Source organism: Pyrus communis, chromosome 1, assembly GCF_963583255.1.
Source record: "Pyrus communis chromosome 1, drPyrComm1.1, whole genome shotgun sequence".
In the NCBI taxonomy this organism is placed as follows: domain Eukaryota; kingdom Viridiplantae; phylum Streptophyta; class Magnoliopsida; order Rosales; family Rosaceae; genus Pyrus; species Pyrus communis.
Window position 1 is genome coordinate 40,176,987 of NC_084803.1, and position 21,281 is coordinate 40,198,267.

The 21,281-nt window shown below is 37.4% G+C and overlaps 2 protein-coding genes and 1 pseudogene across 3 annotated transcripts; 1 reads left to right on the forward strand and 2 right to left on the reverse strand.

Annotated features, from left to right (window-relative positions):
- Positions 1 to 177: 177 nt before the first annotated feature.
- LOC137710610 (pentatricopeptide repeat-containing protein At4g28010-like) lies at positions 178 to 5,005 on the reverse strand (annotated as a pseudogene).
- Positions 5,006 to 10,407: 5,402 nt separating this feature from the next.
- LOC137742503 (uncharacterized) lies at positions 10,408 to 12,738 on the forward strand. 2 transcript variants are annotated; one of them, XM_068482398.1, is made up of 4 exons: positions 10,408 to 10,822; positions 11,877 to 11,991; positions 12,413 to 12,506; positions 12,619 to 12,738. In XM_068482398.1, exons 1-3 carry the CDS (start codon positions 10,595 to 10,597, stop codon positions 12,484 to 12,486), a joined length of 417 nt encoding a protein of 138 aa, XP_068338499.1. In that variant the 5' UTR covers positions 10,408 to 10,594; the 3' UTR covers positions 12,487 to 12,506; positions 12,619 to 12,738. The 2 variants fall into 2 exon arrangements, with proteins under 2 accessions (XP_068338499.1, XP_068338490.1); XM_068482389.1 differs by having other exon boundaries at positions 10,409 to 10,822; positions 12,413 to 12,738.
- A 1,922-nt stretch (positions 12,739 to 14,660) lies between these two features.
- LOC137719235 (GDSL esterase/lipase At1g71691-like) lies at positions 14,661 to 17,141 on the reverse strand. Its single transcript, XM_068458408.1, has 5 exons — positions 16,563 to 17,141; positions 16,054 to 16,175; positions 15,663 to 15,902; positions 15,190 to 15,439; positions 14,661 to 15,084 (listed from the first exon to the last, which is right to left on the reverse strand). Exons 1-5 carry the CDS (start codon positions 16,879 to 16,881, stop codon positions 14,846 to 14,848), a joined length of 1,170 nt encoding a protein of 389 aa, XP_068314509.1. The 5' UTR covers positions 16,882 to 17,141; the 3' UTR covers positions 14,661 to 14,845.
- Between the last annotated feature and the right edge of the window lie 4,140 nt (positions 17,142 to 21,281).

Genomic DNA, 21,281 nt, shown 5'->3' on the forward strand with positions numbered 1-21,281 from the left:
AAAATAATCAAAATGATTTACCGTGGACAAATTCAAGGTCCGGTTCCATTGATATTCATTGTCAGAGACCAAAGTTGAGAGTACCAAAGTTGAGAGTTATGTCTACCTCAGAAACCATTTTTAGATAAAAAGCCTTAAAAGAAAGAGCAAGAAAGAACTGGGATCAAAGTACTACTGTGAATATGATCACCAATACATTAAAGCAATACTCTTCCCATTGTGCCTTGTGATAAAACTGAAAGTAAAATGATTAGTGACGATAGTAATCATGATTAGGAGTGCATAACTAACATTAATGGCAATGAAAAGCCAACTCATTTTTCTGATCGGGATTATCTGCCGTTAACAAGTGATGTTCCTTCTTATCCCACATGTTTGGACGACGACGCTAGTCGTGCCACTTCTCTGGTCTGGTTCTCAAGTGTGTTAACGAACTTACAAAGGTATTCTTTGATACTCGGCTTTCTCTTCAGCTCTTTGTTCATTGGATGTGCATGCACATCCATACATCATGTCTTTTTTCTCTTTGTTGCCGTAGTTAACATTTGGCGTTACATTTCTCGACGGCAGGCTCTTCAAATCACAACATATGATGTCGATCTGGACCGCATCCTTGAAAGCATCCATTTGTACCTACATGGCTTGGGGATGGAAACTTAGATGCAATTAGATAGAGGATGAAGATCATCTGTAACATGAAGGGACAGTGGAGCTGACTCCATCGAGATTTCGAGGGATAGGTTGAATCCCAGATAACACATTTATCAGAATCTCATCACACCTTGCAGCTTCAATATGACCGATGAATTCCATGCTGCACAGTTAAAACTGCAATTGCATAAAAAAGGGCAGTCATTAGACGTCTTCACATGATTTGATTTAATAACACACTGAAGCTTGAGTTCCAAGTGCAATTATAAAGAGTACCAGCGGGTGTTAGATAGAAAACAATGGTGAAATGTTGGTGACGATATGCGACTTTTATTCTCAATCTAATGAGCATTGAGTTTCATAAGCATCAAAAGCAAAAGTATAAGAGACTTCTGCAAATTGCAAGCAAGAAGTACATACAAGCTCCATTTCAGAACAATAACTACCCATTTTCCATTTGAACTGTCCTTTAAACTGATCCACAAGCAGCACCAATTCGAACTTCACATCGTTTTTTTCTTTTGTCGAGAAATTGGAACTAAAGTTTAACTACATACGATAAGTGCACAAGTAGAAAACAGAGGAACGGTGATGACACAAAATGTTCTTCAACTATGTTTATACATAAACAAATTAAAGAAAACGCCTGATCCAAGAGTATCTGTGCTCAACATCATGCGAAGTCACCGAACAGAGGGGACAAAGATCACAGATCCTAGCAACAGGACAGTGTAGTAATAGATACACCACGTCACCCCTTTCCTCTACACATAGAACACTAAACCAAAGCAATCCTCTACACATAGAACACTAAACCAAAGCAATGATATTTCTCTCGGGAGAGTTCTCAATTTAAGGCAACCACTGATACTAATGTAAGGTTTGACTTAAACAAGAATTTTTCAGAACAGGATAGAGTGCGGACATTCTCTTTTCCAAACGCCAGCAAAGGAAAAAGTGCAACCAAGCGGCACCAACAACCAAAATAAGTACAATATGTACAAATTGAAGTAATCAGTGTTGTTTGTCCAAAGACCTCAATCTAAATGCTTCCAATGCAGGTGTACTTATACTCTCTAATGCAGTAAAAGTATTATGAGTCTGGTTAAACTTACCAAGTACTAAGTAATAACTATGTATGGGAAACCTAATGGGTTTGTCTAGCGGATTACTGATATTAATGGGTAGTTGTTGGCATTAATGATGTCTGGGAAGTTTAACGGGTCATTTTGGAAGGGTCTGGGAATTACTAATGTAGTATAAAAGGGAAAGTCCCGTGGGCGAAGGAGTTAGGTGGATGTATTTTACTTGAAGTATTATCAGTTTCTTAACTTTCCGAAAGGCTTTTTCGTTTGATTTGCCTTTAGAAACCTAGGCCCGGACAGTGATTGGAGGAACGCCCACCTAGCCAACATTTTCCTCCCTCTAACCCTACCCCTAAATCTACTAGAAAAACATTATAACCATAACTAACTAAACTTTCAAATTGTTTTCTCTTTATCCATGTTTTGTATTACTCTGTCAATCATCCTCTCATATTATTTTCTTTTTACGTTATTGTGCATTCTTCACATGTTTTCACATACATAGTTTCAAACTTTATGGGTATGCATAGCATCAGAATAACCAATGTTCGATTAAGGATGCTTCAATTACTACAGATAGTATATTACAAGATAGAAGGAGGAAAATCTGGAAAGTAATACAAACACGATATCCGGAGACACTGAATCCTAAGTGGAAAAAACATTCCATTCTGCAGAACAAGACAACAAAAAATTCCATACTTGATAATTTTATCTTGAAAGAAATGATTGTCGTACACCTGGAAACTGGTTATTCCATTGTTGTACATCTGGAAACTGGTTATTTTATGAGAAAAAGAATTAATAGGGTATTCTGCAGAACTGTAAAAAGCAAAAGACAATACAAGACTTACATATGATATGATAGAACAAGCAGCAGGTTTATCGTGGCACTGGAAGGTCCCTCTTGGAATGAAGAACATCAAGCAGCATATAATCTAAGTTCTGGGTGAGAGTTATTGAGTTTCACCAATAGCTCATTGCAGGTAATGCTGGCTCCTTTTGATGTTTCTTGGGAAAAAGTTGGAAGAATCTTCATCACATCAACATCGTCAGGGATTTCACTAAGGCATTCCAAGATAGTAGAAGTTATTTCTGAGTCAAGAACAACACCCTTGTCTGCCATCTGATGAAGCAAATTAACGATTTCTTCTGTGTCACCCTTTAAACAATAGCCCTTTAGTAAAGAATCAAAAACAAGGGCGTCAGGTTCAACACCACAAGCAATCAAATTCTTGAGAACCATTTTAGCCTCATCCAAAAGCCCAAGTTTCGAGAACCAGCTTACTAATAAGGAAAAGGTAATGGCATCAGGAGTTAAATCCATTTTAAACATGTCCTGTAGCAAGTCTTGAGCAGATACAACATCTCCCGCTTTTAGAGTTTCATCAATTATTGTATTAAATGAGACCAGATTTGGCACACAATTTGTACGCCTCATCTCTTCAAATAGCATCCTAGCTTGCTCCAAACTACCCTCCTTGCATAAGGATACCATCAAAACGTTGTAGTCAATCACAGTAGGACTAACCCCAGCAGCTCTCATTTGACTAAAGAGTCCTTTTGCAAACCTAAGCATGTGAGTTTTGCAAAACCCTTTGAGACACCATAAGTAATTCCTTTCAGAACCAATCCCAAGTCAAGTGCATATCTCAAGAATTTTAGGGCCTTGCCCACAAATCCTTCCTGTAGACATGCATCTATCAAAGAATTATAAGTAGATAAGTTGCCTGCAATGCCCCTTTCAACCATTGTTTTGCAAATATCCATAACTTTATCAAGATTGCCTTCCTTGCACAGTCCATTAATCAGGATGTTATATGTGATTACATCTGGCTCAAGAAGGATCTCATCCTTTGATATCACACTGAAAAGTTTCATTGCCTCATCTACCTTCACATGACAAGAAAGTCCCATCAGTAACGTGTTGTATGTAATTACATCAGGCTGTTTCCCCTTACCCTTCATCATTTCGAAAATCTTAAAAGCCTCATCCACCAAACCTTTCTTGCACAGTCCATCAATCCTAACATTGTATGTTACAGTGTTAGGCTCTTCACCCCTCGATTGCATTAGACTGAATAGCACCATGGCTTTTGTATCCCTTCCATTTTTGAAAAGCCCGTCAAGTAAGCCTGTATAAGTAACAACATCAAGGCGAACTCCATACTCTATCACATCATTTAACATCGCGGTGGCTTCTTTCCATTTCCCCATCTTGGATAGATTATTTATGAAACAATTATATGTAACCACATTAGGAGGAATACCCTTCTTTAACATCTCATCAAAAATTTCTTTGCCTCTATCAAAACTCCCTTTATCACAAAAAGCACTTATAATGGTATTGTACACTACAACATCCGCTTCCAAACCCTTTTGCTTCAATTCCTCGAACAAACCCATCGCCTCATCTACTCGACCATCCTTGCAGAATCCATTGATCAAAGTGCTGTATGTCTTCACATTTGGGTCAGATTCAGACAATTCCATATCAACCAGCAACTCCGTTGCTTCTTTCAATTTTTTCGCCCTGCAAGGTCCATTTATAAGAGTGTTGTAACTAACAATATCCGGGGTTACATAATTTCTTCCCGTTACACGAAACAACTCCATTGCCTTGTCAACCTCATCATTAGCGCACAAACCCTTCAATGTAAGATTCAGAACATACGGACTCAACTGAAATCCACGCTTTAACAACAACCCCAATACCCCTGGGTGCGAATTAGGGGTGATGGGTGTTAACAAAACAAGCAACTAAACAACTCAATCATATAAAACTCGGACGAACACCAACACGAAACATCTTACTATAAACCGAAAACGCCAATTCATAATTTTTGGACTTTGTGAGAGCGTGCAAGAGCAAATTGCAGGCTGCCCCAGAAGGCAAGCTGTTCGAGTCGACGGCGCGGAGGAAACCAAAAACCGCCTCTGAAACCTGAGGGTTGGACTTGCCACAAAGAAACCTCAATTGGGTTTCGACACCGGAGGAAGAAGTCACAGATGGGAGTGAAGAGAAGAGCTTTGAGCAAACGCAGAAGCCATGAGAAGGAAAATTACAGCTTGGGTACAGTTTAGGAAGTTGCTTTATCATCATTTTTAGTATGTAATTCGGAGGATTGGTGACGGTGGACCTTAACCGACGCCGTCCCCGCCGCTGCTGCTTGACACTAAAAATGTTGTTGCTGGAGTTAAAGCAAGCATGCCGAGCTCCGAAAGTGCACGCACAGAGAGAGGCCTGAAAAGTTGTCTCAGACTTGAATTACGGGGCAGGCGGGCACGTAAGCTTTTCGGTCAAAGGCTTTAATAGGATAACGGGGCAGGCGGGCATGTAAGCTTTTCGGTCAAGGACTTTAATAGGACAATTGGGCCTTTTGATTTGGGACGAACCCCAAACACGAACCCCAAGTAGCTACGACAAGTTCTAACAACTCAAGTGGTTCTAAAGTCTCCAAACTCCTATATTTGGAGACTTGTAGAGCCACTTGAGTTGCTAGAACTTGATAGCTACTTGGGGTTCATTTGTGGAGTTTGTGCTTAGGGTTTACTCACTCACTTCTTGTTGGAGTGAAAAATTTTGGGTATTTCAATTTTCCACTAACAAGTAATCTTGAACATACTAAGGAACTTAAGACATCATCTTCAATTGCCATCAATGAGGGAGGAGGGGTGACACACCCTGATCCCAGTGTCCGAAGGACAACGGAATGGTCACGTGCTGGCTGACGCCGAGGGTGACACAAGCCATTTCATTTAGGGAAAACTAATGAAAATGGTTTGAAAACTTTGAGTTTTAATGATAAGGACAAAATAAAGGGTAAAGTGAATAGTATCAGGATTGACTTTTTAGTGTAAAAATGTGGTTTTTCATTAAAGGGAACAGTACCGTAAGTTTTTCGTTAAAATTCCCTTTTATTTAATGCATATGCTAGGAACATGTAAAACATGCACATAATTTTTGCGTGTAACCATGCAAAGTAATATCAAAATACCAACCTCAACAAAATAATAGTAATAAGGTACACGTCACTAAACCAAAGGAGAATATTCAACTGCCAACATTTAAAAAGTGATAATGCATGAACATGTTCAAAGCATACTACTAAGTCGAAATACAAGCGGAAGGGATATTAGAAAGTGTGATTACAAGAGATGTCCTACGTAGAGAGGAGGACACAAATTCATTGATATGGGAATGCCTCGTAACTCAGATCGTATGCCTCATTCCTAGGTCCTGAAGGGGGTGCAAAACAAAACATGAGTGGACTAAGTTTATATAGAAGTAATACTACATCACTTTCTCTTCAAACGTACTAACATCTAGTTTTAGAAAACTCATATAAGATAATAAGTAATAGGTTTTCCGAAAACCCCAGCATGCCATAAAACCTTCTTAAAACATATATCATAAAAAGTGTGCTTAGTAGTGATACCATAATCGCCCGAAGTCACATCCATCGCATGTCCTAAGGCACCTACATCGCCCGCCCAAAGGCACATTGTATGAATATCTGCTAATTAAGCACAGAAAATCATGAACATAATCTTTCCAAAATATATATCATTGGAGCCTAATAGCTCAAACATCCTATCCTAAATCCATGTTCATAAATATTTCAGTAAACGTAAATTCGATAAAGCATGATATTGCATAAAGCGTAAATCCGATAGCTCAATAAATGTTTCATAAAACATAGTCATAAAATCATGCTTTTCATGTATGCATTTCTAGTAATAAAAAACATGCATTTTGGAAGGGGTTCACTCACCAATACTCCATCATCGAAGAGCCGTTCAAACTAAAGAGGACGGGGTTGCCACTAACAAATGCACCTAAGCATATAAAAGGACTAATTAGTAAAACTCTACTAAAACGATTGAATTTTGGAAAATGGAGCACGGATTTGGAATCAGGACGTTGAAATTAATCTAGGAGGGGTCCCGACTGAAACCCAAAAAAAAAGTCAACCAAAAGTCAAAGGTCAATGCTGACTAAGAAGTCAACGGCTGACTCAAGCCGCCTGAGCTCATCGAAACTAAAATTTTTGGCCGGAAGTTTAGGCAAAATTCAAAGCTTCATAACTTCGTCGTTTCTTAACCAAATTCGACCTCTAATATATAAAAACGAAGCTAGGGAAGTGAAGAATAAGATTATACATGTTTGGAGTTTAAAAAATGGCCAGAGATGGCCTGAAAAAAGCTTGCAAAGCGTTGGAGGTTGTCAGAAACTGGGGAAAGTTCAAATGGATATAACTTCTTCAATACTCAACGAAATCGAGTGATTCAAAAACAAAAATCATACCTCTCGACGAGACGAAGAGAATGTTACCTTTCTCGATGGTTAACTCACCGTGGTTTGGCCAAAAAATGGCTCGAAAGTTGACTGTCTTGCCGACAAATTGGGGAATGTTTCCCCAAGGGTTTCCTATGTCCAAACATTACCAAAACTTCTCTGAATTACTCCCCAAACATACACCAAGACACGATCTACAAGTTTTGGACAAGTTTGAAGGCTTACCTTCGCCGAAGAATGCGAGAATTCAATGGACAAACTTGGTGAACAGTGATGGTGCCGAGAGGATGATAGGGGTTTAGGGGTTTCCTCATTGTTCTAGGTTCATGAGTTCACCTAGAGGGGAGGTGGTGGTGTCCTTGTTGTTGTGTGTGTTGTTTTTCTGTGTGTGCGCGCCCTCGGGGAGGGCAGTTTCAAAGAGAGATAAAGAGATAAGAGAAGATAGTTTAGAGAAGGGAGAGAGTGAGTTGACAGAAAAAAGAAAAAAAAAGAAAAAGGGGGGTTCACACGGGAAGGGATAGGGCCAGGGGAAATACTCTCAACGTTTCAAAAATCGTAAAAATTTCGTTCTAGTTCCAAATTCGAATCTGCTAGCGCCCAAACGTTCATGGCATCGAGTACAAAAAGAATAAATTAAGAAAATTAGTCATACGCGTCACAGCGAGATAGTCAACGTTCATGTTACGAGGGCAATTTGGTAATTTCACACATTTAATAATACAAATACGTAAATATTAAGCGCATGGTATCATAAGAGGGATCTGCAAGAAAACAATATGGCCCTCAAGTCAGTCTTTGTTCAAGATGCTTATAAAATTTAGAACAATCTTGTACTTGCTTTTGTCCTCCTGTTGTTCTGGTGGGATCCTAAGCTTTTTATAGGTAGAAAAACCTTGGGCTCCAGGTCCCATTATCTCACTCCATGTTGCTTAGTAGTGGTTGATTCATGTTGCTTTATTTAAGCTCCACTCCCCTAATTCAGGATGCATGGGATGAGAAATGGCTAGTTACTTGACCCTTAATTTTTACACCCGCACTTCTCTCACACAATATGCCTAGTTAACGGTCTAGAAAAACTCTAATGCCACGTTAAAGTACACTTCATGCCATTTTATATTATATAATTATTTCTCTCTTATTGAACTACTATATAGCATAAAATTAATCAAGTATAATGAGTCACTACTCATTTTGTTAAGTTCGAACTATAGAGGATGGGGTTACCACTAACAAATGCACCTAAGCATATAAAAGGACTAATTAGTAAAAATCTACTAAAATGATTGAATTTGGGAAAACGGAGCCCGGATTTGGAATCAGGACGTCCAAATTACTCTAGGAGAGGTCCCGGTCGAAACTAAAAAAAAGTCAACCAAAAATCAACGTTGACACGTCAATGGTCAACACTGACTGAGAAGTCAACGGCTGACTCAACCGAGCCAAGCCGCTGGAGTCGAGCTGACCCAAGCAGTCGGAGCTCACCGAAAACTAAATTTTTTGGCCAAAAGTTTAGGCAAAATTCAAAGCTTCGTAACTTCATCGTTTCTTAACCAAATTCGACCCATAATATATCAAAACGAAGCTAGGGAAGTGTAGAACAAGATTATACCTGTTTGGAGTTCAAAATCTGACCAGAGATAGCCGGAAAAATCCTACAAAGTGTCGGAGGTTGCTCGAAACTGGGGAAAGTTCAAATGGATATAACTTCTTAAATGGATATAACTTCTCCAATACTAAATGAAATCGAGTGATTCAAAAACGAAAATCATACTTGTTGACAAGACTAAGAGAATGGTACCATTCTCAATGGTTAACTTGACGTGGTTTTGCCAAAAAAAAAAGGCTGGAAAGTGGGCGGTCTCGCCAGAAAACTTGGGAAGGTTTCCCCGAGGGTTTCCTACATCCAAACGTTACCAAAACTTCTCTAAAATACTCCCGAACATACACCAAGACATGATCTACAAGTTTTGGACAAGTTTCGAGGCTTACGTTCGCTGAAGAAGGCGAGAATTCACCAGAGAAACTCAGTGAATAGTGATGGTGTCGAGAGGAAGAAAGGGGTTTGGGGGGTTTCCTCCTTGTTCTAGGTTCGTGGGTTCACCTACAGGTGAGGTGGTGGTGTCCTTGTTGTTGTTGTTGTGTTGTTTGTTTGTGTGCGTGCTCCCTCGGGGAAGGCAATTTCAGAGAGAGATAGAGAGTTTAAAGATGAGAGGGAGTAAGCTGACAGAAAAAGGAAAAAAGGGGGGTTCACACGGGAAAGGATAGGGTTGGGGGATAAGGGACAAGGAGTGGGTTCCAATAGCTCAAGAAATAAGACCACTAAAGATGAAACGTGAAATATCTTCCAAAAGTGAAATTACCGAAATATCCTCGACATTTCAAAAATCGTAAAAACTTTGTTATAGTTCCAAATTCGAATCCGCTCACACCCAAACATTAGTGGCATCAAGTAAAAAAAGAATAAATTAAGAAAATTAGTCATGCGCGTCACGACGAGATGGTCAACAAAATTCAATGTTCATGCTACGAGGGCAATTTGGTAAATTCACACATTTAATAATATAAATACGTAAATATTAAGGGCAGGGTATCATAAGGGGGATCTGCAAGAAAACAATCCGACGCTCAAATTAGTCCTTGTTCAGGATGCTTATAAAATTTAGAACGATCTTATACTTCTTTTTCTCCTCATGTTGTTCTAGTGGGATCCTAGGCTTTTTTATAGGCAAAAAAAAGCTTGGGCTCCAAGTCCCATTATCTCACTCCATGTTCCTTAGTAATGGTTGATTTATGTTGCTTTATTTAAGCCTCACTCTCCTAATTTAGGATGCATGGGATGAGAATGGCTGGTTACTTGACCCTTAATTTTTATACCCACACTTCTCTCACACAATATGCCTAGTTAACAATCTAGAAAAACTTTGTTGCCACGTTAAAGTACACGTCATTGCCATTATATATCAGGGATATTTATTTCTCTCATACTGAACTACTATATAGCATAAAATTAATCAAGTATAATGAGTCACTTCTCATTTTGTTAAGATCGAAAATCCTTTAAGTTAAAGAGTTTGTTGGAGATGATTTTTATGGGTTTAGCTCTTTAAACTAGTATTCCAAGAGATTTAAAGAGTCTTTTGGAGTTGCTCTAATGTAGACACTTTTACGCTTTTTAAGACTTTTAAGACTTTTAAGACTTCTTATTGTCTTTACGAAGAAAAAAACTTTCATAGAGTCCATCTATAATACTAGTCATTCGGTTATATTCTATTTGTAACGAAAACTACATCAGTATGGACGTAACCTAACCTAACTTAGAGTTGCCCAACTTTTGACATAACATTAGAAAAGGGGCCAATTCCCAAATGATTTAGGCTAAAGCCGCTAAAGCCCTCTCTCTATTCTTGTCGATAAGCCGTCTCGATAGAGCTGTGAGGTATTCCTGATGGGCGAACAGAGCACAACTGCACCCACATCCAAACACGACCCCTATCTATAACACACGCTCCTTCTCCTCATCCTCAGGCTCTTCGCCAGGAAAGTACAGCGATCGTCGAACATGTCGAAGTCGAAGAAGCAGTTGATGTCTTCAGCTCCGTGGAGGGTGGAACAAGAGGCGGAGGATGAATTCCCAGAAGGGAAGCTTAAGGTGACGAGCCAGCCAGGGTCGACTCCAACCATGCACGTCCCTCGCAAGAAAACTAAGCGCTCTCAGGACCAAGACGATCAAGATTCTCTCACGGAGATCGATCCTGAGCTCCGCTACAGCTTCCAGCGTAACTTTCAGGTCCTTTTAAGTTTACCCAGTTCGCAATTTCATCAGTTCTTGCTGTTGTTGCGCTCTCAGACTCAGAGTATCATTTAATTTGGTTGTTTTTGTTTATTTTTTGGAATTATCAAATTTGGCACATTAAAATGTGTTTATTTAATTATCCAATTGGCAATTTGTTTGGTTATTCTGCAGTTAATTGCTAATATCAGTTTAGTTTATTGCCTTAGCCTAATATGATTCTGAAGATTTTGGGGTTTCTACTTTTCTGGGTTGTGCGTGATTATTGTGTTTTAATTAATTTTCTATCTAAATTTGGTTGTTAGTAGTTGCTTTACGCATGATGTTTTGTGAGAATTACAGCCATTTGCTTGCAAAGTTCTCGACAAATTTTGTAGCTGTACGCTTCAAATGCTTGAGCAAAAGGGGTTACAAGAAATGAGTTACGAGTGGCGCATCTTGGGTAGATTAACGATGTAGCTTATAGCTCATAAGTCATACTGTCATACATATATCTCATATTGGGTGTTTGAGGTACTTTATTTACATGTATTCACATGGCCCCTCATGTTCCCGTGCATACTTAATAACTCTGTTGGTGGTATGCACGGAGAACTGGGGCATGGCCTGCCAAAACCTGATTTCAGTAAACCCCTTCTGCTACTGTTTCAGAAGTATTTGAGTTCTTTCTTGACCAATTCGTGTTCTTTAGTTTCAATTAGCGAAGGACATGCCCTTACTAAATCCGTACTAGAGTCCCCGATTAAAACCCCCTTTCCTGAAGCTAAGGGACAAAGAAAATAAGAAGATGACTTTACTAGTGTTTCTGGCTCGTTTCAGTAATTTAGAAGACAGTCCAAGCTAAGTACGGTCTTCATGTTGAATTGACTATCTAGCTGCTTTCGTTCAGTTATGTTTTGTAGATTATTTGCTTTTACATCATTATTTGCTTGGTTCTCTATGATTATCTATTTGGCATATAATTTCCATGTTCCATTTCATTTTTATGTATAGCATCTACATCTAAAATTTATTCTTTGATAATTTTATGCCTGACAAATTTGTTTTGCAGTTCCTTCAACGGGTGTTCAGCATTGATACTGTCGTGAAACCTCTTCCTCCTGCCATGGCATACAATGTCTCCCGCAACTTGAACTTCTTCACTCGTATTTTCACACAGTTCTTTGGTACGTATATCTGCTTACACTTTGCGGGTACCGACACCAAGTTGATGAAATATTAAGCATAAATAACAAAATCTGGGATCCCGCCCTCAACCTGTTGTTTCTGTGAATGAAGTGGCAATGCTATAGCTATGCTTATATACTACGAGTACTAGAAGCATGATAACTGTTTCTATCTTATTATACTACAGTGAGAGAGATTTTATTTCGCCATGGTTCATTTACATTCCAATATCTGAGGGGAAGCTTTCCTGCTCACAATCGGCCTGGATACTTCAGAACCAAAGTCAAGAGTCAAAATTTTTGTGGATATGCGTACACATTACGCATGATCCCTTTACTTAGAAGCCAGTTAATTGAAAACTTGGACATATGATATACCTTTGACATTATAATCTGGTTAATTTGGTTTCTTGTATTGCAGATCCTGAAGGTATTGCAAATGCGCAAAAATCACTTGGGCTAGGACAGGAAGAAAAAGTTCGTAAAGTTCGTTGATGCATGTTGAGGAACATAGAGTTGAGTAATAAACATTTTGTAATTCTAGTTTTTAACTGTGTTTAGCTTGAATGTTCTGTTTTGTCCATGATAGTATATTGTCTCTAAATATTGAGAAATCTCACAATTTAGATGGCAACACATCTTTGTCGCGAAGTCGATTTGCTTGCTATCATGGAGGAGTATGCAGAAAGGGCATTTCATTTGTTGATGCATATATGGATTATGGAGGCACAATACTCGTACAATATCTTTCTTTCGGGTTCCATTTTACGTACAACTGTAGCCTCAAACCACTTGATATGTCATTGCTTGTGATCAAATAATGAATATGTATTGTATAGGGTTATCAACCCTTAGAAATAACATATCACATATGAGATCGCGTCGTTTGTCAAAAGATGATTAAGGTCTTTACCAACAACACAATCTTATCTAATAAGTGGGGTCTACTGTATAAATGTGGCAAATTTGAAACATGGTTCAATCATCCAAACCGTTCTCATTCAAAAATCATTATAGTAAAGTATATCATAAAAGTTCCGGTGTGGTAAGTAATGAAACCATCATTTATAAGTAGTAATGTATTTTGTCAAATTTCTGATGTGGATCTAGGCCGCTTCAATTTTTAAGCAATGGTGCAGGGTTTGAAGTGATAGACAAGGGGTGTTATGGAGTAGGAAGGAACAATGGGCAGATAACTTGTCTACCTCTTCAGCAAGCTTGTAGAGATCGCACATAGTACTTGTTTTGGGATGCCTTCTATCCAACAGTGGCAGCAAACATTATGCTGGGCAAGGCATCATATAATGGTTCCAATACACGATCATATGCTTACCCAATCAACATTCAACAACGGACTATGCTATGAAAGCCAAGACAATACAAAGCTTTTGGAACTTCTTGCGTGCAACAACCTCATCACTGATTTATTTCTTATGAATTGTCAATTTCTTTGAGAGTAAATTGTAGTAATCGTCCCTCAACAAAAAATTTATTATCATTGATCCCTCAACTCATCAAAATGTGTAGCTATGATCCTTTTTTGTCAACTTCGTTAGAATTTTGTCAAAATAAGTTATGTTGGAAGGACCATTGTTCCAATTGGGTTAAAGTTGAGAGACCATTTCTCCAGTTGGATTAAACTTGAGACACCAATGATAATGAATTTTTGGTTGAGGGACCATAGTTGCATGTTTTAATGAGTTGAGGGACCAATGGTAATTGATTTTTAGTTGATGGACCATTGCTCTAATTGAATTAAAGTTAAAGAACAATTGCTACAATTGAATTAAAGTTAAGGAACAATTGCTACAATTTAGTCTTTCTTTGATGCTTTTTTTTATCGGGATGGATATAATATGAAGAAAGTTGAAATTTCACTATAAAACTAATGGACCTTTGATGTTTTTCAGCTGATTGCTAATTTAATAATGTTAATAAATATTTTTCTGTTTTAGTAATTTCTGCTTGTACGTGTTGTCAATTCATGTGGGTATATCACCACTAGTGGAAGTATATAATTGAATCATGCATCTTTCAAGCTAGGAAGGATTCCCTTGAATTAAGTATTACTACAGGGCCATGGTGATTTTTGAATCCATCCAAAGGTTTATAGCATGAAAAGTGAAGGATAAATTCAGAAAATCTAGTCCACAAGGTTAACTTTATTTATGCTCAATCAAATCAAATCACAGCTCAACTTAAGGTAGCTATGATAATTAAATACTTAATTAGTGTAGCCATCTTTGTTAAGATTAGTGAGAAACTAACGAATCAAACGAAAGTAAAAAAAACCAACACACGTCGATTGTTATTTTCGGGTGCAATAAATTGGATAGAGTTTTCATTTTTTTCCCACTAAAAACGGTGTTAAAAACAGTGTTCTAAGTGATTTTGACTATGAAGATAATTTTGAGAAAGTTATTTTTGCGAAAACCCAAAATAATATTGATCTCATAATTAAGATCATGGTGGGATAATGAATCTACCAACTCTCCAAGAAAGAGGAAACAAAAACGAAAGAATGAAAAACAAAAAAGAAGAATAAGTGTATAATAAATTATAGAGATTAGACGTGAAAATGGAGTGTCATCTGTCAACTATCTGACGTCCTCTCTCTCCACTTTCATTCAGACTTGGATTGGGAGCGTAAGAATAAAATGTATAATAAATGAGAGAAGAAAAGGATAATCCACTACTACTACTACTAGCCAATTCCAAACAACAATCTAAAGTTCAAAACCAATAAAGTACAAGAAGTCCGAGATTTGTAACATTTCTCTGCGGCACTCGAACAAATTAGTAGAAACAAAATAGAAAGATAAAGCCAAACGGTAAATTTGAACCACCGCACTTTCTACTGGTTCCTTTCAATGTCAAGAGTGGCAAGCTGCTGTATGTTCATGGGATAAACCTCGGTACGGTCCCCGCTGAAAGCTTTCCTCCCAATTATGATGTTCACCGCTGATGTCGGGTGGAATGCATCCCAGAAGATATATTGTTCTCGATTTGGGCATGGTGTTTGGAAAGGAAGACATGTAACTTGGCCTCTGTTACGCCCAATACCGCAGCATCCACGATTTGCAACGCTGAATCCTACAAACAGAATTGCACAAATATTGAAATTGCTAGTGTCGACGGACACATAATTAAAGTTCAATCAGGAATGACTTAAGATTAAATATACAGTAGCAAGCATACCATAGGATCTAGAATTGAGGAGCATGTCTTCGAACATACGAGCGATGTCTATGTAAATGAACTTTGAGCTCGGTAAGTTGGCATTAAGATTGTTGATCATTGTCTTCACATTTGTATTAAAAGGTAGAACAAGACGATTAACTTCGTCCGAGCAGGTTCCACTTGGATTTTGGGCCAAAATACTTGGAATGCAACCCATTCTTCCTAATCCAGCAATAACAAATTTTCGGGCACCAAGATTGTAAAGTCTCTGGAACATGTCACATATATTAATACGATGCTTATGTAATTGTACGAGAAGTCATGCATGCGTTGTTCAAGCTAGAGCATCCAACGCAAAACCAATTTACAGTACGCATAGTGCCCCTGACTTTTATCGATTATATGATGCAATAACGCTTCAAATACGCAATGTAAGACAGTTATACGATCTAAACATCTGGAGCGTCTAGTTGAGGAGGTGAAGTTCTTACAGTGAGCTGCTGTGTATATTCTTGAGCCAAGAGATCAGCATATTTTTGGGCATTGTACTGATTCCTAGTTGGATAGTTGGGCATTAGGTAATTATTCAGGTAGTCATTGCTTCCCATTCCAACGAAGAAGATGCACTTGGCAATAGATCGAGCAGCATCATCAGCACCAAGATTGCCTGTTATCTGATCAAGTGTATTCTGAAAGTTTCTTATTTGTTCACTAAAAGGTATTCTTCCCACCTGCAGAAAACAATTGTGACAAATAATTCAACTGAAACAATTCCAGATCAAACATGAAAAGCGATGGTTCTGCCAAATCCATGCAAAGTTTAAGATAAATACATAGAGTTAGTTAATTAAATTATGAAGCATGAAGTAGTTTATTAATTACGAAGTTTCTGCCAGTGTCATCAAGGATTCCAGCAGCTGCAGATGCATAATTGACTCCATGACGCATTTGATCACCAGAAGCTTCAGAGTGAGCAGGAATCAAGGGAAGTCCTAGCAGTTCAGCTGCAGGAGGATCAAATTAATTTTTAAAAAAAAAAAGAAAAAGAAAAAAAAGAGAGATAAATGGCAATAATGTTTAAGTTTTTTTTCATCATTTTATAAAAGTGTATAATGCCTGGTTTTTATGCTCTAATGAGGAATGTAAATGTGCCCTTTAATTAGTCAAATGAGCAAATAAGATGCATCTCCAAGACTTCATTTATGTGTAATTAACAAGTAGGTTAACATAAAAAATTCAGAGATTAAGATCAAATCATATACCAACCCAATTGGTCTATTCTATATTAAGCAAATAGGGTACCCATAAAACCAAAAAATAAAATAAAAGCAACGACTAATTTCCTTAAGGTAAAAAAATAAACATAAAAGCAGCAGGCAAGAGAGAGAGACCTATTTCATCAACCATGGTGTAGCCATTGGAAAAACGGCCAGTAGGACCGCCGTTGAAATCAATGCCATAAGGGAAATAGTTAGCCTTGGCAAATGACGGAATGTCGTTGTTATTCCCATTGTCAATTAGAGAGTCTCCAAATATAAACATGGCAGGCACCGTTTCTGACAACAATCTCCTCCCACCGCCACCGCCACCGGCTGACGGTGATGATGAGTTCACATGTTGGCACCAAACTACTCCAGCTTCCAGAACCACCATCACCAAAACAACCACACAGAACAACCTAATACTGCTACTTGGAAGGTGCCTAGCCATCAATGGCTGAATATTGATGTTTTGAGATGGTAACGTAGGGGGGTAGAAGAGTGAGAGAGAGAGAGAGAGAGAGAAAGAGAGAGAAGAAATGTAGTTGCTGTATTTGCAGGAGGAGCATGCAGCGATGATTTAATAGGAATGGCAAGGCGGTGGTTGTGAAGGTAATAAATGTTCACGTCTATCAGCTGCAGTAATTTAATACAAAATTTCCCTTCCCAAGCATCCTTCTCTTTTTCCTACCGCTGTTCTAATTTCTTGAAGTTTTCCCAACTCTCTCTCTCTCTCTCTCTCTCTCTCTCTCTCTCTCTCTCTCTCTCTCATATAAATTGATAGCCATTTCCATGCAACGAATTAATATTCAACCCTAATTAGGTGATGCACAAAATTAACAAGTAAATAATTGGCTGAGTTTATTAAGGCTAGTTTGAGCTTCCATATATGTTGTATAATTTGGGAGAACGGTTAGCACTTCAAAATTTTCATTTTATACTCTTAATTTTCTATAATTATTAAGAAAATTTAGAGTGTAAAATGGGATTTTTAGAGTGCCAATAACAATTCTCTAATTTGGTAGGTTAGATATTAATTTCATAATGATAATGCTAGGGAGACCAAAATTTTAAACCAAATGATGTGTCACCAATATGAAATAAACACATTAATCAACACTTAAGTAATAATTCAATTATCAATATTCACATCATTTAGTTTATAAAATTTGATTTAAAAATTTAGTCTATCCAGAAGTAAGTGTGGCGTAAGTTTTTGCTTAGTTGAAGACAACATGAATGCTCTTTGTATAGCAAATTACGTTCCATTAGAAATATTTACTTTAAAGATGTAAAACTGAGGATGCAAATGACACTTCTACTGTTTGTCTTCTATTTTTTTCCTTTTTTCTATTTGTTTTCTTTTTCTTTTTATAAAAATGGTGATAACTAGTGGTAAGCCACGGTTATCCACCCATTCCAAAGGCCAAGAAGACTCACAGAGTTTCCATTAGAAAATTCTAAAATGTAAAAATATTCTGTTTTAGTGGAAATTTTTGTTCATCTTAAAGTTTAAAATGTCCCACTAAACACGTTAAACTTTCGATATGAAAAATGCTAGGGAGAAAATATTTTTATGTCATATTAGTGCACAATTTGATGTGATAAGTGATGTGTACATATCACGTTAATTAATAAATTTATCTGATTAAAAGTTAATGGTATAAATCACTTAGCTTTTCCACTTCAAAAGGTACACTAATAGGATGTCATATTGTCTCTCTTGCGTTACTCTTCCACGTAGAACTATTTTTCGGGATCGAGCTGGTGCACTAGCAGCACTCCTGCGCGTAAAAGAAAGGAGAGGACCAACCAAGACATACGTGCAGCCACGTAAACTGAACATGTCAGTCGACAAATATTTACCTGCGTTTTTTGTGGTTTTGTGGAATTCGTTGAGAAGTAGCTGATAAATTCCATTTTTGTTGCTGAAATGAAACCTTGATGATCTTCACTTCATGTCTAGAACTCTTCAAGACTTTCTTTTAATAAATGTTTTGAGTCCTTGGAACTCCAAGTTTGGGCACTTACTCTAATTAACCCCATATCCATATGATGTTTCACATGTATGCATCCAGGTGCAGGTGCCAGAATTCTTAATAAGAACCTTGAGTTATGAATGCAAGAAGTCAACACGTGATGTGCCTAAGGATCAAGATCAATGATCCTAGTGAATGAAAACAATTTATATGGCACGCATTCGTGCTAATGAAACAAGAATACATAGATAAAAATCCACACAAATTCTTGTTGGCATTAGATATGTAGACACTACTGTTACAGAATCTGTGCCGTGTACGTCCCTTTTGAAGGGTATGCCTAAAACACAGATTAGAAATTAAGAACTCGTTTGGAAGTGTTTTTAAAATGATTAAAATCGTTTTTAAATAAATAATTTTGATTTCCAAAAGCATTTAAAGTGCTTTTTGTGAGAAGCTTTAGTTATGTGTTTATCATAATAAGCACTTCAAGTATTTTTTCAAAATTTACTTATATTTACTAAAAATTAATTTTAAAAGTATTTTCATCTAAAACATTTTCAATTATTTTAAAAATATTTTCAAATGGACCTTAATTTTAGGCAAATAAGCTGTGTGTCAGTCTAAAAGAAAGGGGGGAGAGAGAGAGAGAGAGAGAGAGAGAGAGAGAGAGAGAGAGAGCTGATCGATTGGTGGTGTTGAAGGCGGATTCAGAGGTTGCCACGCCACTCCTAATTCCTAAGTCCTGTGTTGTTGTGGGACAGTTGGTGGTTATGCCTGCTAGGCGGGGCGGAGCAGGGGGCAGCATTCTTATGTACTTTGACTTTTGTCCCAAATAAATAAATAAAAGAATTGATTCCCTCGGGGAGAACAAAGTTGACTCTTCTTTCTTCATGTATATCATTTGTCTCAACAGTTAACATGAACTTTGTTGTTCCCCTACTCCAACTTGGGTTTCGTTATTTCAATTGAATGAGTTTAAAGTTTGAAATTTATGTTTATTTACTATATAAATTTCAATTAAATTTGCTTATGGTGATAATAAGGTGGTAAGTAAAAATGTTTATGTACAACTTACATTACTATTTGATCTATAGTTTAACCTAAACCAAGCATCTAGTTAGGGAATAAAGCTGGTAAAATGAACCCAACTCATTAACACGACTCAATTTGCTCGCAAAAAAAAAATTCAAATAACGGGTGAAGACTTAATGGGGGCTAGTATTGGTGAACCTGTTAGCAACCCATTAGTTAACCGGTGGTTTCTTACAGTGGTGAAGTCACGATTTCTCGAGGGGAGGGGCAAACTTAAAAGAGTGTAAGGTTAAAGAAAAATGGCAACAACTAAATCTTTTTATATAGTAATGTATTTCATAATTAATCAATACAAACAAATTACAATTGTTGCCGGCGAGGTTTCATGTCATGAAAACGTCGTATAATAGGTTCATTATTAATAAAAGTAAATACATCTCTCTCAACGTAAACAATCATGCTATCACTCAACCATTGATCTCTCATTTTATTACGCAATGGTGGTTTCACAATCTTCATAGTATCGTTCCATTTTGAAGGAGGATTTAAGCATTATTTCTTATAGTATCGTTTCATTACGTAACTGTAAAATGGAAAGAAAAAAAAATCTTAGACTCTTAATCCTAGAGTCGACTATACTATAGTATGCATAATAACTAATCCAACCAACAATTCAATTAATCAGTACCAATAAGTATACAAATTATTTGATAAATAAAAATTCAATTCAACTAATCATATGAATAGAACTAATCAATTCAACTAATAATCAAGAATTCAATTTTTTTTCACCCTAAAAAATAATTTCATAATTTCAAATCAATAATCTTAGAATCATATCAATAATCAATAACTATATATTAGTGCATTACTATATGATTCTATATCAATTAAACGAAATTCGTATTCAATAATTAATTAGGGTTAGGGATTATAAATTTAGGAAATAAAAAATTTACCTTTGATTGAAGGCTGGAAGCCAGCCGCTCAGACTTTAGTGGCTGAAGAATGGCTGGTGATGGCTGCAAAAAGCCAACGGGAATCAACCTTCCTAAATTTTCCGTTCCGTTGGGCGTTGGCTACTGGGATTTTGGGGGCAAACCTGCTCTCTCTTTATCTCTGAATGGTGAATGGGAGAGGTTGAAACAATAAAGGGGGACACGAGGCTGAAGGAACTGAGTGAAGGGGGAACACGGCGTCGTTTTATTTTTAAATTTTTAAATTTTTTTACAGGACCAAAACGACGTCGTTTTGGCTTGGATGTTTTGAAAAGAAAAAAAAAACCAAATATGTTGCTGTTGTTGTTGTGCGCAGCAGAAACAAAACATCGGAAACAAAGGGGCTACACCAGTCGGTTTTTCGGCGACGGGAGGGGTTCGACGAAGGGAGTGGCGGCCGCCACTCCTCGCCCTCACGTGGCTTCACCACTGGTTTCTTACCCAACAATCAATGGCAGTATGCCTTGATTCCATGTTTGATTATTAGCTAAATCAATGACAGTATGCCACTTGGTACTACAGTATGGTAGTATTCTTTCTTACTAGTAAACAAGGGGTCTTAAATTCTAATCTCGTGGATGGCGAATTCGATACCAAATTAGGTTGATTATGTGGCTTAGTTGAACTCCCTGCTCTCTTTAATGTAAAATATATCGTTGTACTAATAAAAATAAAAAAAAAGGTGTGGCTCCTGTTTGGCTTAATTACGATTTTGAACTCTAATTCAATATATTGGGTTTTAGGATTTCTTCTCAGAGCTCCTCTTCATATTCTATTGGTGATTTTTCTTCAAATTCGAGCACTTTCCATCTGTTTATCCGGGGGACTATGTTCCAATA